The following is an 18,206-nucleotide window of genomic DNA, read 5'->3' on the forward strand; positions in this document are numbered from 1 at the left end:
GCGCGCGCGCGTGTGCGCACACTTGCAGTGCTTTGGCAGTTAAGTGTGGCTAACAGCCATCTGCAACTCTACTGGGGATTTGATAGCTTCTTCTGACCTTCAGCAGACATACATGGACACATACACAGAAATCTCTCACACACATATGGCTCCAAGATACTTAACATATTTCTGCTTGTTTGACGTGTAGCCCAGGCTAGCCTCAACTTGTATGTAATCTTCCCACCTCAGTCTCCAGAGTGCTTGGATTACGAACAACCCTTTTGCCTTTGTTTTGGCTCTTCCCACCTATCTTTAAATTTTCCTCAGCTTCTTCAAATTTCAGTCAAGCTTCAGCTGGTCAACTCTCTCTAGACACCTATGCATTAGTGACACAATGAGGCCTTGTTTGATTCTGGCAACTGAGTGGGTTTCAAAGGCTGATTAGGAGTCAGGTTTGCTCTCTGGTCCACCTGGGGCATTACCAAGAAATGAGGACAGCAGAGGTGGAAACAGGCTTTAGGAGAGACACAGAACTGTATGCAGCAGGTGAGGCTGAAGGGCCCAAGGCTGGTAAGGAATTGAACTTTTCCATGAGGTAGGTGGGTAGAGTCATTCTCTTTTGCTGAGATCTACACAAGCACCAGTCTCCTCCACCCCAAAGTTTATCTCCCTTGGGTCTTTCAGACTCTCCACCTCAAGCAAGGATTTCCATTCAGATGATTGTGTCCAATATTTCCTTCCTGACTCTTAATGCACACCAGTTAGCAGGCTGTGATCTTTTAAAAAGAAAAAAGAAACAGTACCTTGGGCCAATATACCAGTACTTTCTAGGTGGGTAATTCTTCCCAAGAGCTTAATCAAAAGAGAGGAAAAGTTTTACTTTCTACAAAGCCATATATGCCCACCCCAGGATTGTTTGTTTTTTTTGAGACAGGGATTCTTTGTGTAGCCCTCGCTGTCCTAGAACTCAGGAGAAATCTGCTTGCCTCTGCCTCCCGAGTGTTGGGATTAAAGGCGTGTGCTACACCCAGAATTTTAATATGGGAACTTTCAACCATAAAAGGGACATAGTAAAACACCACAAAAAAAAAAAAAAAAAAAAAAAAAAAGGTTATATAGTATTTTAAGGAGCCCAAAAAATAAACAGAAAACTTGGGTTGAATTTGAGAGAACAATTTGTTATAATGAACCAGAAATATAAGATTCCACTGAAACTGAACAGCTGACAAAATATGGTTGAACTTAAGCCTTCAAGAGGGTCAAATAAAGCCAGTTATGTGGTTTAGACCAAGATTGGTTCGGACAAACACAGGTAACTGCATTTCAGCATGAGCAGCATATGACCCCTTCCCAGCAGTCAGTTTGTAAACAGTCTCCCACCCTTGTTTCTTCTGCCACATATGCCAGACCAAATGGCTCCTTCTATACAGGATGTGTACAAGCCTCTTGGACATGACACAAAACCAAAGAAAATCTTATTTTAGGGTGGGAATTGTACGTATCTAACTCAGCATGTCAGCTACCATTTATGTTAAATAGGCAGCACATCAACTTGACCAAATCAAAGTTTGCTACCATGTATAAACCATTTCTAGCGCAGTAGCAATACCAGCATTTCCAATTTACTACCTTCACCATCACACCTTTAGTTTTAGTTACTAACAGGAAGTTTTTAAGGAAGATATAGAACTCTATCCCAGAGACCACACATTGACAACACAGGCTCCTTCTGGGAACCTTTTTTGGGATCATAAAGATGAACAGAGAAAATATTAAAATGTCAGGTGAAGCAGAGGCTGGAAAAATGTTCACTCACAAGGCCAACGCATTCCTGTTCAAACAGAAGTCTGGGTGACTGGATAAACAATAAAACAAACTCAACCAAATCAAAGGAAAATAGGGTTTTGTATAACACAGTATCAAAAAGTAGACGGAACAGACTAATGTGCCAACTAGTGGCAGGTAAGTCCATAGCCTATTGTGATAGGTCCTTCCAGCATCAATCAGGTTTCTTCTCATGTTTTCTCAAGGTTTTTTTTTCTTTTTATAGGTGTGGTGACTTTAACAAGAGTCTAACAGGCGGCAGACAGGCAGGCTTCAATCATTGGTTTCAGGATCTGTCTGTGCCATGTAGGCATCCAACTCAGCATCCAGGTGTCCTTTAGTTTTCGACATGTATGCATCCAATTGGTTGTCCAGCTGCTCCTTGGTCAATACAGGGCGAGTGAGGGCACCTCTCCCTCGGCCACGACCTCGGCCTCTGCCTCCAAAGCCCCCTCTTCCCCGACCTATCATACCCCGACCTGGCCAAATGAAAAAAAAAAGAAAGAAAGAATACAGTTAGACATAGGTTTGATGGATCCTTGAAAAAGTGCTCCATTTGGGAGCCTAGCTGAGATAAGCTCAAGGACAGGGCAAAGAGAAATCTGGAAAAACAAGAAACACACTGGGTAGGAAGCAATACATGTAAAGCACACACAATGAATCCCTCTTAAGTATTCATCTCTAAATGCTACTAAAAGAAAAAAATCTGCCCCCTCCCACTTTGAGACAGGGTCTTGCCATGCAGACCAGCTAGCCTTAAACTTATACTCCTGGGCAGGAGTGTAGCTCAGTTGATAGGGTGCTTGTCTAGTATGGACGAAGCCCTGGGTTCAATCCTCAGCACCACATAATAAACACCTGTAATTCTAGCATCTGGGAGGCAAAAGCAGGAGAACCAGAAATTCAAGGCCAGCCAGGGCTACAGGAGACCCGGTCTCAAAAATAAAATAAGAGCCTCCCAGTTGCTGGGATTATAGGTGTGTATTATTAGCTGAAAAATATTAAACAATATTAATAAAGATTAACAAAGATTCCCAAGACAAAGGCATCACCTGAAATTTGGGACTTACTGTAAGTTTATAATTAAAACACATTATGTATGTATAATCCTAGTTAGTTAGGAGGCAGTAAAAAGGGCACAGAGAATCAAGGATATTTATATTAATTAACCTTCTGGATTGTTATCTCAACTGTTCTAAATTTAATAAGTCTAATGAAGTGATTCCATATATCCAAAGACTGAAAAGTTGTTCCAGAGAGAAAACTTAGCTGCTATTTCTCTGACTGGATGGTCACCTTAGGACAACTATCATCTGAGAAATCCACTAACCAAAATTCAGCCTTTCCAACCTCTGAAGCCTCTCTCAGAAACCATGTCAAGACAACCTGGAAATTGTCTTGGAAATATGGAAATCCTGAACCCATCAAACTTGTACTGCATTCATTCAATAAGCAGAGTGACATAATGGCAGAGAAGAAAATACACCTTCGTTGTTATCACATGTTCTTTTCTAAGTTACTCTTCAGCACTATCAATGTGGTGGATTACAAAGACCTGTCCTACACTTTAGAAAAAACAAGAACAATTATCCATAGAGCTTACAAGAGTGAGATGCTCAACTTATCAACAGGTGTTGGGAGTTTCTTACTAAGCTCTACGCCAGAAAAGCTCCCATGAAATTTGGTACTGACACCACCATCATTAAACTCTTTTCTAATCTGACCCTTGAGATCACAAGACAAGAATCAAGGCACCAAGGTAAGATTACTAACAGTCAGCTGGCTAATTGATAGTAACACATCTTACTTTCAACCTTGATCTTGGCTCTTCACAAATTCTCTGTTTAATTTACTTGGTTTCAGAGTCAACAACAGGTGCCAGGTCTCATGCCACTACCTCAGAGTGCTGCTGGACTGGATCAAGAGTCTCCTGCAAGCTAAGCATGTATTGTACCGCTGAGCTACATCCTTCACCTTTATCTCCCTCTTATTTTGTTACTATGGTGTAAAAAACTGAACCCAATGCCTCATATATGCTAGCTAGCTAAATATTCTACACTGCACTTCATCTCAGTTCTACTTCTCTTATATAAGTTAATCTGGCTTAGGCTATGGAATGGGTGTGTAATGGTGGTGGTGGTGGTGACAACAGCAGGTAGATACAGAAAAAAGGGAAAATCCCAAACTGATCATTGCATCCTTTTAATAGAACAATTTCTAAAAACCCAAGAAGAATGCCTAAAACATGGCTCTGGCAAATGTATCTGACCCTTAATCCTAATAGACTTTGAATTATCAGCATGTAAACAAGCCAGGGTTTCTAAAAACAAACAAGACAAACAAACAAGCCTGCCTATGACTTGAAGCTGTGCAGAAAGGTGGCTCTAAGTTTTGAAGGGAGGAAAATAAGGGGAGCTACTCTCTGAAGTTGGTAGCTGACTAACCTCTACCACCGATTCCGCCACGACCCATAGCTCCACGCCCTAGGCCCCCTCTCCCAGGACCTCCACGACCTCGAACACCACCTCTTCTTAAGCCCATTCGGGGAGCTACGGCTCGTCCACCTCGGAGCAGGTTTTGACCTTGGAGAGGAGGCATACAATGTATATGCAGGTAAATCCAAGAGAGACAAAGTAGATTCTAACCAAAGGAAGGCGGTTTAAATAAGATAATTAGTTAATGTTTAGTCTGGGTGGGGCAAACTGCAGTGTGTGTGAACAGATTAAACAGCTTATTCAATTCAGTAATTCTGACCATAGCCATCTTTGGAAAAAGCTGGGACTTTAGTTAGTAAGTTCATACATTAATAAGCTAATAATCAGATGCCTGACATTATGGTAGATTTAAAAATAAATGCTACTACGATTTCTATTTTCAATACATTCTTGAAGGGATAAGAACTTTATAAAAGGAACAGGTAACAGTGTCCAAAGAGTTATGATACAGATAGGTAGGCACTATGGATCAAACTGTCCATTCTCTTTCAGATTAACAGTTTTTCACTTCAGGAAGGAAGACAGTTAGTCATGACACAGGCCAAAAGACCCATAATTTTTTTTTCTTGGTATTGAGGATATTCAACCCAGGGCCTTGCACATGCTAACCACACATTTCTTAGACTTACTCCAGAACGTGAATGTGCTTTGATTCAAGCAGCAGCTGGTGTTTTCAAATGGAATGGAGATGACATGGATTACCTGTTGTTATGTAGGCCATAGCCTCTTACCATTGCATATTACCAGAAAAGGAATGATACCAATAAAATACATGCAGCAGTACTAAAAATGTGATTTCAAAAGTTATTAATTAGATTAATACAAATTTAGGATTAAAAGATGCTAAACAAATATGACCATAAGCAGCCCAAGTGAAAGGGGAAGAGGATAGAGCCCAACCACTATCAGCTACACACAAACACTGACCTCGGAGTGACATCCCGCCCCTAAGCAGGGTTCTGGTGGCACGTCCCCCACGTAGTCCTCCTCGGGGCAAGCCTCTCTGGATTATGGGTAGGCCTCTTCCTCCAATCGCTCCCCTGGCCAGGGTACCTATGGGTCGGCCTAAACGTGCCTGGATGTTACTCTTACCCAGGCGCTGCTTTAAGCTCTTCTGGAAGAAAAGGTGTTAGAGGATTGAGATCAAAAAAAGCAATTCAGTGGGACTTGGCAATTTAAAGTATAGGATAAAAGAGGCAAGTGAGACACTTGGTGTGGAGGGTATAAGCCTGTTGTGGGTAACATAAAGATCCCAAACGAAGACTTTATTTACCTCAAAATATGGACAAAAGCAGAATTCTGACCCAGAACAAAAGCTCTGAGAAGCTTCAATATGGTCCACAACATTGGCACTGGCAGATAACCTTACTATTGTGGCTACTCAAGTCACAGTAGTAGCTGTAAACTTGCTGCTTCTTAGCTACAGGTTGACAATGACATGCCTTCATCCATACCTGCCCAAGAGACTACACTGTTTTCAAAGGCTTACTCACACACCATTGGAAGGGCATCACATTCTGGGTAAACTTAAATTACAAGTTCACTTGAATTCTTGAGACTTAGACAAGATTGGCTTCTCAGTCAAAGAGGCCAGTGTGCTCCAGTTTCCCTTTGAGTATCTATCTCCAGTCGGTCCTTTTTATTTTTATTTTTTACCTTAAGATGCAAATAAACAAACAAACAAAAAAATCAACATTCCTTTCCTTACATTTCTTAAAAATCTGCAAATTCCACATTTCTCCTTGCCAACAGTTTCTTTAAGCCAGAAGAAATGGCCTTAAACACACAATTCAAATGTATTTTCAGAAAGTCAGCCAAATTCATGTTAAAATGGAAACAAGTAAACTATTAACCACAAAGGGCCACACAGAGAACAAGGATATCAATTTTCAATAATTTGTTTCTTCAAAAGACTCTGAAGATCACATCTTAGAGAGTTAGATTTCTTCAAAGAAAAGGAGACAATATACACTTGAACACAACCAGGGCCCTAGCAATTCTGTTCTTCCATAAAGCCAGTCAATATGAATGAAAATGGTGTTCTTACAGACAATCCACTCCCATCATACACTAACAGCATAGGCATATACAAATGCCTGTTGCACATATACTTTTCCTAAATTAAGAGCTCTGAAAAAGCTGTTGAGGCATTATGATTAATTTTCTGGCATAAAATCTTAAAATGCTTCCAATTAGAAGAGAAAGGCTCTTAACAGACATTTAACACAGGCAGGCGAAACCAATCCCAAGAGCTTGTCTTGTCACTCCCCCAATTAGCACGTAATTATTTTTTTGTAGTGCTGGGCATGAAACTCATGCCCATGGTAGGCAAATACTTTACCACTGAACAGTACCTCCAGATCCTAGCACACAATTATGAAGTCATGACTGCACTCCCATGCTCAATTACTGAGTATACTCATTCTCCTGAACTGTACAGTGTGAAGTCCATTTCCACCTTTAGTTTCTACCCATCCTGGACACTTTAAACTGATAATACTACTCAGTTTTCACTCTAGAACTGTGTTGTATAATAAAAGTAGCCACTAACCACGAGTCTACTTATATTGGAAAAAAAAAATTAGTTTTTGATCTGGCTGTAGTGGCATATACCCACTGGAGGCACTAGTAGGTACATTCCCATGAATGTGAGGCCATTCTGATTTACATACAGAGTTCCATCCAGGCTAGCAGTAGCTACATAGTGAGATCCTGATCATAAAACCACACAATAGATAAAACCAAAAACTAAACAAAATTTGGGTTGGCCTTGAGCTATAATGCCTCTACATGCTGAGATAACCACCATATGCCCTTCATCTGGCCTTAGTCCCTCCATGATATTAGCCACACTGGAAGCTCCTATCAGGACATATGGCTACTGAACAGATTTAGAACATCCCACCAATGCAGAATGGATGCTGCCGCCGCAGAGGGTAGTTCCTTCAAAGGACCTCACACAGTATTATCAGAAGTGTCATGATTTTCATTTACTTTTGGAAAATGGTGGGCCTATGACTTATTGCTCTCTTGAGTCACAAATGAACTTAACCACTCCAAGGCTGAAAGGTAGACAAAGCAGAAAGCCTTGCTTATTTTCAGTCAGTGAGCCCAAAGATTCAGAGTGGGGGTGGGTGTTATAAGTGCTGACTCTATGCACAGCCATGCAGTGCTACCAGTTAAAATCCTTACAGTTGCATGGCACCGCCCTCTGGACACCCAGCCACAGCTTGGACATATCCTTCCACAGCCACTGTCCGGACTTGCATATAAAGTCTACGAATGATAAAGAGCAGGTTTTATTTCAGGCCTAAACAGGGTTACCTCTTACTGGAAATGTGAAAGAACTACCATCTAATTATCCTGTATGCTTGTTCTAGGTGCTGAGACAGGGTTTCTCTGTGGCTTTGGAGGTTGTCCTAGAACTAGCTCTTGTATACCAGGCTGGTCTTGAACTCAGAGATCCGCCTACTTCTGCACCTCTGCCTCCCGAGTGCTGGGATTAAAGGCGTGCACCACCAATGCCCAGCTTATAAATCATTTTTATAGAGAGAAAAGCAACTAAAACAAAGTCACTCTCCTGATTTTTGGGAAGAGGCAAGAAATGAACCCAGGGGCTTGCTAGGCAAATACTCTACCACCAAACAGTGCTCCTAGACTAAACAGAGGTTCTTTGTAGAAAAAAGTTTAAAATTTTCTTATTTTAAGAGCAAGGATCAGAAAATAAGCAATCAATCCTCACTGATAACAAACAGGCTACAGAAGTGTCAAACACCTTAAAAGAGAAAGATAATAAACAGTTACTTAAACCTGGTGGTAGTGTCATAGACCTTTAATCTCAGCATTTGTGAAGCTGAGGCAGGCAGATCTCTGAGTTCATGGCCAGCCTGGTCTACATTGTTGAGTACTACAATAGCCAGGGATACAGAGAGAAACCCAGTTCTGAAAAAAACAAAACAAAAAACTTTTTAAAAACAAAGAAAGTTACTTAATTGGTACTTCCCCAAACCGGAATTCTTTGAACATTTGTTCAGTTAAGTTTCAGCTTTTGCCCTGAGCCATCTTGTAATCATCTATTATATCCTGACAGCCTTGGTGGATTGTCTGACATAGACTGCCAACACCTATTCTCTCACCTGCTTAAGTTTTAATGCTGCCTGGACAGAGGGTCTATTCTCCATCTGCTGGGCCAGTCTTCTGTTTCTGGCACTGGCTAGCTGCTGCTGCTGCTGCATCGAAGCCCGAATATTCACTGGCATCGGCTGTTTGTTCTTCAGCATATTAGTAAAGCTTCAAGGTCGAACAAAATGGGTGTTTAAATAAAAGCTTTATTATAAAACACTTATTGGCATTTTCATGGCTTGCTAGACCAGGAGCTCCAGATCCCACGAACTTTAAAGTGGTACATTTGGATCAAGGTTGATGTGGGTTAAAGACTCCTCTGTTTCCACAAACTTGCAAGAACCAGAAACTCAGAAACGCAGCCAAGTGCAGCACAATTAAAAGTGATAACAAGGGCTCAGGTAACAGCTCTTAGAGAAGTGGAAAGCATGAAAAACACGCATTAAGCAAATATGATGACAAGAGACAGAGATGCAGTTACAAAGACAAACAAAAATGCCTACATCTTTGAAGAGTGAAGGTTCATTCTAAGGACAAACAGAGGAAGGACCAGAACACCTTCAAAGTCACTGAAATAATACAGACAAGTAAGTTATGGAAATTTATTAGAATCTAACACACTACTTAGTAACACACACAAATACAGGTAATGCATCACATCTTAAGATATGAACAGAGAAGTGTATCTGCTTTAGAAGCAAAAACAGACAATAAATGCCATAAGTATTCTAGCAGTAACATGATAAATGGTAAAAGACACCACATAAATGAAACTATCAGAAACAAAACTGCCTTTCAATAACTTAATTTTTCTGTCTCAAATAATCACTTTTTCTAACTCAGTACTTCTGAGAAAGTTAAATTAGTTCAGACACTCAAGAGCCTACAAAGACATTCTATCATTTCTGTTATGATTTAAGTTAAATGGAAGAAAACACACAGATGTCAAAAGAATTCAAAGCGAAACAAACTAAAAAGCAGAATGGGAAGAAAGTGAAATGGAGCAAAGCAAGTGCCTCTTACAAGGCCCAAGAATGACATTCAGGGGCCTTTGGACATAGTCACAGCTTGCTACCTGCCTCTTACAGGCCAGACACAACACTGCTGGCCTTGGACTAGGCAGCAAGCCTATTGCAGCCAGGATATACCATACCATCATGCTGCACCACCCCTGTATCAATGTTTTAAAAAAAGGAGGGTGTGAGGAGTCTTTCAAAAAAATATATCCCACCAGGTAAATATTTCAGATAGCTTATATAAAAATCTACTGACAAGGGGTTTTGAAACAACCGCCCAATTTGTTTTCTGTACCACATTAGATGCTATTAAGAACAGAGGTCTGTAGCCTTCTGTTATTTAGCTTACAACTGCTTTTTGTGTATTGGACCCCAGGGCCAACTTAAGTAATGTTTTCTTAGGAAGGAGCTGAAGTTGCTGTTGGCTGCCTCACCGCTCATTTAGAGACATCTTGGTGGTGCTTTTTAGCACAACTTTCGGCGCTGATTGTGCAGCCATCTTCAAATCCCGAGAATCTACAAAGGACAATATGCATAATGAGTAAAGCAAATCCGAATCATCAAGATTGCATTTTCTTTCCTTTTTTTGAGACCCATTCCTCTGTGTAGACCTGGCTGGCCTGGAACTCAAATCTGCCTCAGGGTGCTGGGATTAAAGACTTGTACCACAATTACCAGCTGAAGATTGCATTTTCACATGAAGCAAAGCATAAACCAATAAAAGGCCTATCTTACAAATTGCTGACCATATTAAAGTTCATTTTAAAAATGTTTATATCACTGGGCGTTGGTAGTGCACGCCTTTAATCCCAGCACTTGGTAGGCAGAAGCAGGCAGATCTCTGTGAGTTTGAGGTCAGCTTGCTCTATAAGCGCTAGTTCCAGGACAGCCTCCAAACCAAAGGCACAGAGAAACCCTTTCTTGAAAGAAAAAGAATGTTTATATCACAGTTATCTCTATTAAAATGTCAGAGCCCCAGTCTGGAGAATGTTTGCTAAGGTCTCCAAAATGATAGAATCAGATGTAGGCAAAGCCTAGGGAGTTTTCAATCTAGAACAGTCCTTTCAACCTAGACTGATTTAGCCAAGGAATGTTAAATTTTACCTTGATGTCTGGACCCAGAGCAATTAAACTACAATATGGCCACGAAGATTGGGGAACAGCAACTGGGGTTAGGGCTGCTACCTAGGTGAATCTTGGATGTCTACAGAAAATTGAAAGCCATGGATCAGGAGAAATACAGGAGCTGGGGATAGAGCTCAGTGATAGAGTAATTATTTAGCACTAATGAAGCCCTAGGTTCTCCTGCTACAAAATGGTATAACAGACTGAGGCCATGGCATGTTACTCCCCCCTTTCCTCCCCCCCATCACACATCAAATGAAAGAAATGCCTAGTTTCAAAATCGATACTCAACTCCAAATCCAAGTGGAGTTCTAGTAAGATATGGCAGGGTAAAAGCAGAACAGGTTTTCCAAATGGGTATTCTGAGAGTTCTCTCAAGAGCACTCCAAAAAAATTTAACCGTAGCCAGACTTGATGGCACAAGATCAAGGCGAGCCTAGGTTACCTGCGAGGTTCTGTCTCAAGCTTTAAAAAAAAAAAAAAAAATTGGGGATGTTAACTCGGAGCGCTTGTCTAGCCACATCAGCATTCTGGGTTCAATTTCGGTGTCGTGAAAACAAGTACCTAGAGCTGCCGCTATATTCTGTAGCGTTTATTCATTTAACTTTCCAGCCCATCCTCAAAGCCTCAAGACCCCCACCACTTCGGTCGGCTGCTTATTTCCGTTGCTGTCCCCATCAAACACCACTCTGGGGGGTGCTGGGGCTCGAGTGTAGGGCACTTGCTTGTTCAAGGCACCAGATTCAAGGCCCAGTAGCGAAAAGCCCAGACCAAACCACCACACGCACAAGCCACCCCAAACCAGCACCAACAACCCCGCCGGCTCGCTTGCTGGCCGCGGTTCCGGTCCAGCCCCCGCCTCCCGGCTCCGCCCCCTCCCCGGCCTACGCGCACCTCAGGTCCATCCACACCTGCTGCCCGCGCCGCCCTGCCCCCTGCCCCCACGGCGCCCCGCCTCCGCTTTCACCGCAGAAACTCACCGAAGGAGACGGACGCCAGCGCTCCTCCCGGGGCTGCCACCACGGCTGCGGCGGGCGGGCCGGTGGCCGGCCGAACCTGAGCTGACGGGGGACCGCTCGGGTTAACTAGCTGGGCGGTTGGGTTAGATGCTTAAACGGTATGATGCGAAGCTCACTCGTTGTGGGCTGGGGTGTCTAGCCCGCCGATCCTCCCGCTCGTCAGGCCTGCCCTTTCCTGCCTTTCGTCTGTGCCACCACAGCCGGCGCGCCAACTCCCGCTTGGTGTCCAAAACAAAATGGCTGCCGGGCCCACCAGTGCAGCGTGACCGGCTAAAATGGCGCCGGTGAACTTGCGTCATTGCGCGCGCAACTCGGGGCGTGGCAAGTGGGTGCTTTGGCCGGCGCAGGAATCGCGGGCGGATCCGCAGGGACTTTGCCAAGGTCCCTTCAGTTAGGTGTAGTGCTCCGCATTGGGGCGCGGCCAGTGGCCTTAATCGCTCGGGTACTTTCTAGACTAACTAATGGACGAGTTTATGCCCCATTTTGAGAGGGTTTTCTGGTTTGCCAAGAGCGGCTTAGGTTTCATTGAAAGCAATGTTTGCATTCTGTTATTCCCTCATCACTAAGCCTAAGACAACTCTAACATGTTTTTATTTGGACCTCGGAGCCTGCCTGGGGTGATTTGCTCTGGCCTTATCCCTATTTGCAGTGTATGGGTTTTTCTCTTCTTTCTTTTTCTTTTCCTCCACTTCTTTTTTCTTTTTCTTTCTTTCTTTCTTTCTTTCTTTCTTTCTTTCCTTCTTTCTTTCTTTCTTTTTTTTTTGTCTGTTTTTTCGAAACAGAATTTCTCTGTGTTGACCAGGCTGTCTTTGAACTCACAAAGATCCACCTGCCTTTGCCTCCAGAGTGCTAGAATTTTTTTTTTTTTTTTTTCTAAGACATGGTTTCTCTGTAGCTTTGGAGCCTGTACTAGAACCCATCTATAGACCAGGTTAGCCTCGAACTCACAGAGATCCACCTGTTTCTGCCTCCTGAGTGGCACTAAAGGCATGCGCCACCACCACCCAGCTATGAGTGCTAGGATTAAAGAGTGCCACCACTGCCCAGCAGATGGCTTTTTGTTTGGTTTTGTTTTTTGAGACAGTTTCTTCGTATAGTCTTGGCTGTCCTGGAACTAGCTCTCTCTGTAAACCAAGCTGACCTCAAACAGATCCTCCTGTCTCTGCCTTCCGAGTGCTAGGATTATTGGTGTGCATCACTATGTCCAGGACTCCCGTGTCCTTTTATGTGGGCTGCCACTAGAAGATGTGGCTAGTTTTAGGGTGGGTCTTCTTACCTCAGTTAATCCAATAAAGCATATAAATCACAGGGGTGCTCAGCCCCTTAGGTTTTAGCTGATTCCAGATGTAGTTAGGTTGACAACTAGGATTAGCCGTTACACAGGATGTCTTACTATGGAGCCCTGGTTGGTCTTGAACTTTCAGAGATACTCCTTCTTGCCTCTGCTGCTGCCTCTGTCAGAGGGCTGGAATGAAAGACATACCTCACTATGCCTAGTTAGACCCCCCCCTCTCTCTCTCACATACACACACACACACACACACACACACACTATGCTGGGTGTTGAACTTGTTGAGCTAAATCCTCCCTCCCCCCACCCAGTCCCTGTGCTCAGAACTGCAAATGGCTCTAAAACCTGACTTTGATGTGTTTTCTGTTTTTCTTTCTTTTTTTTTTTAACTTGTTTCTTTTGTTTTGTATGCTGTCTCCTCTTCCTCCCTCCCCCCCCCCTTCAGTAAGGGATCCTCTGTGTAGCCCTGACCGTCTTGAAATAAACTCTTTGTACCAGGCTAGCCTTGAATTTACAGAGATCTGCCTGCCTCTGCCTCCTTAGTCCTGGGATTAAAGGCGTGGCCACCACCACCTTGCCTTTTCTTCAGCTCCCCCCCCCCCTCCCAGGATAGGGTCTCTCTGCAGCTTTGGAGGCTGTCCTGGAACTAGCTCTTGTAGACCAGGCTGGTCTTGAACTCACGAGATCTGCCTGCCTCTGACTCCTGAGTGCTGGGATCAAAGGCATGCCCTACCACTGCCCTGCAATTTTTTCAGTTTTTTTGATGGCTTACTTGTTTTTGTTTTTTTGGAGACAGGATCTGGCTATGTGGTATGGGCCGGCTTGGAACTCAAAATCTTCCTGCTTCTTCCTTTAAGTGGTGGGATTACCAATTAACTTATACAAGTCCCTGAGAAGCCAGTGGCACTTCAATTTCAGTTAAAACTTTGGACACCTACATTTTTGGGTGTTGAGTGTTCCTTAAATAAGATCTAATGCACATAAACTCTCCGAGACAAGGAGTGTCAGGAGTGAGCACCCCTTACGTCACACATATCCAGACCCAGAGGAAACAGACATTGACAGTTGGTGAGGGAAACCTTTATTAGATTGAATGGCAGACCTGGACTGCCACTCTTGTGCCCTTGATAGGAGGTTGAGCAAGGATGGGGACAGGAGGTGTAGGTGGGATAAGGATAAAGGGGAAGTCTGGTAAGGTCAAGTGGAAGGGCGCTGTGGGTTAGGGCCATGTGCTCAACTGTTCTCCCAGAAGAAGTTGTTACAAGCCACTGTGAGAGCAGCCACCAGCACGACATACTCCTGGAAGTCCACCTCCCCATCTCCATTTTCATCCAGTTCCTTCATTACCTTGTCCACAGCATCTGCATCCTTCTGGACCTGTGGAAGAAGATGGAAATTTATATCGCTGTTAGAGCCTACACAGTGGTTGAGGAGGCAGAAACGAGCAAGTTAGAGAATAATATTTATGGGAGTCCTCTACAGCACTAAAGACTGGTGAGCTCCTTTTGGGTGCAGAACCTAGCAGAGTTAATGCTAACATCAGTTGTCATACATGATTGTCTACAATGTGACAAGTGCTACAATGTGACAAGAGCTAGGAACCTGACAGACTTTTTTTTTTTTTTTTTTTTTAATAAAAAGAAAACACACACAGAGCCAGGAGGTGGTGGCAATGCCTTTAATCCCAGCACTTGGCAGGCAGAGGCAGGCAGGTCTCAGGGAGTTTGACACCAGCCTGGTCTACAGAGTGAATTCCAGGACAGCCAGTGCTACACAGAGCAACCCTGTCTTGGATGATTTTAGGGCACAGCGGCAGATGTCTTTAACCCCAGCACACAGTGCAGAAAGAAGCTGATGGATCTATTTGAGTTTAGGGTTCTTGCCAGCTGGAGCTTCACAGCCAGAGCTAAACAGTGAGATCCTGTCTCAAAAACAACAAAACAATCCTCCTCTCCAGCCAGGTTTTGCCACTTGACCCAGGCTGGCCTGACCTGGAACCTGAGGTCTTCCCTCAGTCTGCCTTGTTAGTGCCAGTATCACAGATATGTGCTACCAAGCCAGTCTTTAAAGCAAATAATGTGGGAGGCATTTCCACTGCTAACATAGAGAAGAAACAAGCTGACAGTTGGGTTATGAACAAAAGTTATGCAGCAACAAAACAGCAGGGCCACAGCTTCAGGGAAGCCTAACAAAGCTGATAGTTTGTATGTGGCGGCATCTGTTTCCTGCTTCTCTGCATCCTCCAGCCAAAGGAAGCCACTGAGCATACTTCTCATCCTTCCTCCCATGCTTCTTTTCATGTGGACACCTCCTACAATGTCTTAATTTACCTACAATCTTCCAGTGGAAACCTAAGGCTCAAGTGCCACCTCCGTAGAGAAAGAAGCTATGTGACTCCAGAGTACTTATCTCCACAATTCTAAGGCTCTGTATTTCTTTGAGTTCATGGCTTTGCTTTTTTGGGTTTTTTTGAGACAGTGTTCCTCTGTTTAGCTCTGGCTGTCCTGAAACTCTGTAGACTAGGCTAGCCTCAAACTCACAGAGACCTACCTGCCTCTGCCTCTTGAATGCTGGGATTAAAGGCGTGCCATGACTCCTTCAATGCTGTGGATAGTGCTATTGATAAATCTTCAGAGCCTAGCATTGACAGGTGGTCAGTAAACTAGGGCACTTTGACTAGGGCATTAAGGAAGCCTGGAAAAACGTAGTTAAGAGTGGAGGAGGATCCAGGGCAGCTAGGGCTGTTACACAGAGAAACCCTGTCTTGAAAAACAAAAACAAAAGAATGGCAGAGGAAGATGGCTAGACTGAGCTCCAGGTGAGGTGGGGATATAGCAGGGGCGCCCATCCCCTTCCTCCACCCTGCACCTCAACCCTTTGCTCACATCCAGAAAGCCGGAGAGTTCAGTTTGTAGCAGGTCTTTCAGCTCCTTCTTGCTCAGCTTATATTTGTCCCCCTCCTTGCCCGAATGGGCATGGAACACGTTGATGAGGGTCTCCATGGCAGTCTCCAGCTCAGAGCCCATTTCAGCAGCACACCTACCCACCCACACAATGAAGGAAGTAAATTGTAAACCAGGTTCAGGGGTCTGGGTAAGGGGAATCCTCAGACTTGATCCTCGTTTCATAGCTCAAATAGCTATAAGATGCCCCCCCCCACCCCCTTGTACTTTGTCTTTCATGAGATTTTGCAATGTAGGAGAAACCCTAGCATACTTAAATCCAGTCCAGCATTCTAGGTCTCTCCAGAGGGAGTCAGGGATGGGCATGGAAATTGAGCAATAGGAACTGGACGGTCTTAAGCCTGCCACAGACATCTGCAGTGGCTGACTCCTAGCCGCCTGGGCAGAGACAGGGTTGGGTGGGGCAGGCATGGGTGGACCAGGCAGCCTTCTAGCTCTATTTTTACTTTCTAGGCCTGTCACAGTCAAACTTCGCTCTTAGTAGTAAGTGAGCTGAGGTCTCCACTGCCCACCCCAGGAAGAAGTCTGGTACCTTTGGTGAGCTGATGTGGGGTAGGCAGTCAGAGTGGGAGACCCAAGAGTTGTTGGGGAGGGGCGTCTCACTGTTTTGGTGGTTCCTGTCAGCAGTGTGGCTCTTCCTCTTTAAGCATTGAGGGTTAAGCCCAGGCCATCTTTTTGTGCTTGGAATTTATTTATTTATAACGGGGTCACATTCTATAGCCTATGCTCTCCTGGAACTAGCTCAGGCTGGCCCTCAACTTGTGGGCAGTCTTGTCTGTCTCCATGTGCTGGAGTTACTGGTCTGAGCTACCATGTCTGGCTCCCCTCTCTCCTCAGTATGTCATTTTAGCTTCTCTGGGATATGCTTCCCATTATCTCCTGTTCTCACCTCCTTTGCAAAAACCACCCCTGTCCATCAGGTAGGCAGAAGGAAGGGAGAGGGAAATGTCTGAGGTTTTTCCTTGGAGACAGCTTCTAACAAGGGAGCTAACCTGAAGGCATTGTCCCTGATGCTGTCCATTCCTGCCTCAGGCCAGCTCTGTTTCTGTGACTACACTGGGAGCAGAATAGGGCTGGTTTGGGTTAGATAAAGGACTGAGTGCATTGGGTCATCGGAGCTCAAGGGGCTGGGCAAGAGTGCAGAATGGGGCCGTCCATTGAGAAGGGACTGCATGCAAGGGGGCCTCAGCCCTTTGGCTCCAGGAGGGTCATGCTTTCCATAGTCTCAGGGACAGCAGCTCAGGTGTCTCAGCTCAGGTGTCCTCATCCTTCCTCACCACTGGGGATACTGGACAATAGGTCCCGATTAGATGACATCCCAGCACTTCAATGGAGCTCTTGTGACTGTCACCTGAACTCTAGTCACAAGAAGCAGTTGTCACAGAGACAGGGGGAGATAGAACCTAAGCCCTGCTGATGAAAGGGATAAAAGGGTGCTCAAGAGAGGAATTTGGGTGGCTCAGTTACCATCCTCATTTATGAGGGGCACCTGGAGGTTTGCCTGGAGCCCTCCAGCAGCTCGGAATTGAAGGGGAGGTCTGAGGGGTGCAACGGTGGGAAAACAAAGAAGAAAAAAAATTGGGTAGAGAGAAGGGGCGGGGGCTGGGGGGGGTTCAGGACTGAAAGAAAGGGATAAGCAGGGGTTCTTGTGAAGGCAGAGATAGGACAGGGCACAGTGCCACAGGCTTCCTTCTTTATGATATCACATGGCCTATGAGCTGCTGCTCCTAAACTGACCTGGGATCTGGTGCTTGGCAAGGCTGGAGAGGGGGCAGGAACAGCTTTTCTAATTCTTACCCTAACGGAGCAGGACTATCTCTCCTCCTTTTGGACACCTACAGACTGGGGTATCTGGCAGGAGATGCAGGGTTCTGTGTAGGAAGGTCTGGTGGCCTGGAAGCTGGGTGGCATCCTTACTCACCAAGCTCTTAGATCTTTGACCTTCACCCACCTTCTCTCACTACTTTCCAAACTTTATCTCTCCTAGATCCCAAACTCCCTTTCCCTTGACTGATTTCCTCCCAGTCCCTCGCGGCACCACCGTATCCTTTTCCAGGGCTCTTGGGGTCTTCCCAAGACCCCCTTCCCTCCAGGCTGGCTAAGCCAGGGACCTATTCTAGTCAGGGTAAGGTACTCACGGTTGGCCTGGCCTGAAGTGGGAGCAGGATTCTCGACAGACAGGCAGGCTGCAAATGTGGCACCTGGAGCGATGTGGGGAGACCTGTCTTAAGCCGTCCTTCCTGAGCGACCCTCCTCCCCACCGGCTCCACCCCTTCACAAACGACACCGCGAAGGGCAAGGGGCCAGAAGTGGACAGAGGCGCCCTCTGTCTCCCCGGCGGGAACGGGCTGCCCTATGTTTCTTCCCAT

At 44.9% G+C, this 18,206-nt stretch overlaps 2 protein-coding genes across 5 annotated transcripts; both read right to left on the reverse strand.

Moving 5' to 3' along the window:
• Positions 1–1,139: 1,139 nt before the first annotated feature.
• Chtop (chromatin target of PRMT1) lies at positions 1,140–11,862 on the reverse strand. Of its 4 annotated transcripts, XM_051199398.1 has the most exons (7): positions 11,545–11,859; positions 9,874–9,955; positions 8,438–8,591; positions 7,494–7,577; positions 5,229–5,415; positions 4,251–4,388; positions 1,140–2,285 (listed from the first exon to the last, which is right to left on the reverse strand). In XM_051199398.1, the coding sequence occupies exons 2-7, from the start codon at positions 9,936–9,938 to the stop codon at positions 2,080–2,082; spliced, it is 834 nt and encodes a 277-aa protein (XP_051055355.1). In that variant the 5' UTR covers positions 9,939–9,955; positions 11,545–11,859; the 3' UTR covers positions 1,140–2,079. The 4 variants fall into 4 exon arrangements, with proteins under 4 accessions (XP_051055355.1, XP_051055358.1, XP_051055357.1 ...); XM_051199401.1 differs by lacking the exon at positions 4,251–4,388 and having other exon boundaries at positions 11,545–11,862; XM_051199400.1 differs by lacking the exon at positions 7,494–7,577 and having other exon boundaries at positions 5,229–5,412; positions 11,545–11,856.
• Positions 11,863–13,938: 2,076 nt separating this feature from the next.
• On the reverse strand, positions 13,939–18,087 carry S100a1 (S100 calcium binding protein A1). Its single transcript, XM_051198903.1, has 3 exons — positions 17,976–18,087; positions 15,760–15,913; positions 13,939–14,251 (listed from the first exon to the last, which is right to left on the reverse strand). The coding sequence occupies exons 2-3, from the start codon at positions 15,898–15,900 to the stop codon at positions 14,108–14,110; spliced, it is 285 nt and encodes a 94-aa protein (XP_051054860.1). The 5' UTR covers positions 15,901–15,913; positions 17,976–18,087; the 3' UTR covers positions 13,939–14,107.
• Between the last annotated feature and the right edge of the window lie 119 nt (positions 18,088–18,206).

The sequence above is a fragment of the Phodopus roborovskii genome, unplaced genomic scaffold (assembly GCF_943737965.1).
Source record: "Phodopus roborovskii unplaced genomic scaffold, PHOROB, whole genome shotgun sequence".
Taxonomy (NCBI): Eukaryota; Metazoa; Chordata; class Mammalia; order Rodentia; family Cricetidae; genus Phodopus; species Phodopus roborovskii.

What these genes read in the sequence shown, in the direction of transcription:
- Chtop (XM_051199398.1), bottom strand. Translation starts at nt 9,938, where the DNA reads ATGGCTGCACAATCAGCGCCGAAAGTTGTGCTAAAAAGCACCACCAAG. An exon ending in GAGGGCGGTGCCATGCAACT is followed by an intron (nt 5,416 to 7,493) that starts GTAAGGATTTTA and finishes CTTTTCTTCCAG; the next exon opens with AAGAGCTTAAAGCAGCGCCT. An exon ending in TGGCGGAATCGGTGGTAGAG is followed by an intron (nt 2,286 to 4,250) that starts GTTAGTCAGCTA and finishes TCATTTGGCCAG; the next exon opens with GTCGGGGTATGATAGGTCGG.
- S100a1 (XM_051198903.1), bottom strand. Translation starts at nt 15,900, where the DNA reads ATGGGCTCTGAGCTGGAGACTGCCATGGAGACCCTCATCAACGTGTTC. An exon ending in AACTCTCCGGCTTTCTGGAT is followed by an intron (nt 14,252 to 15,759) that starts GTGAGCAAAGGG and finishes CTTCTTCCACAG; the next exon opens with GTCCAGAAGGATGCAGATGC.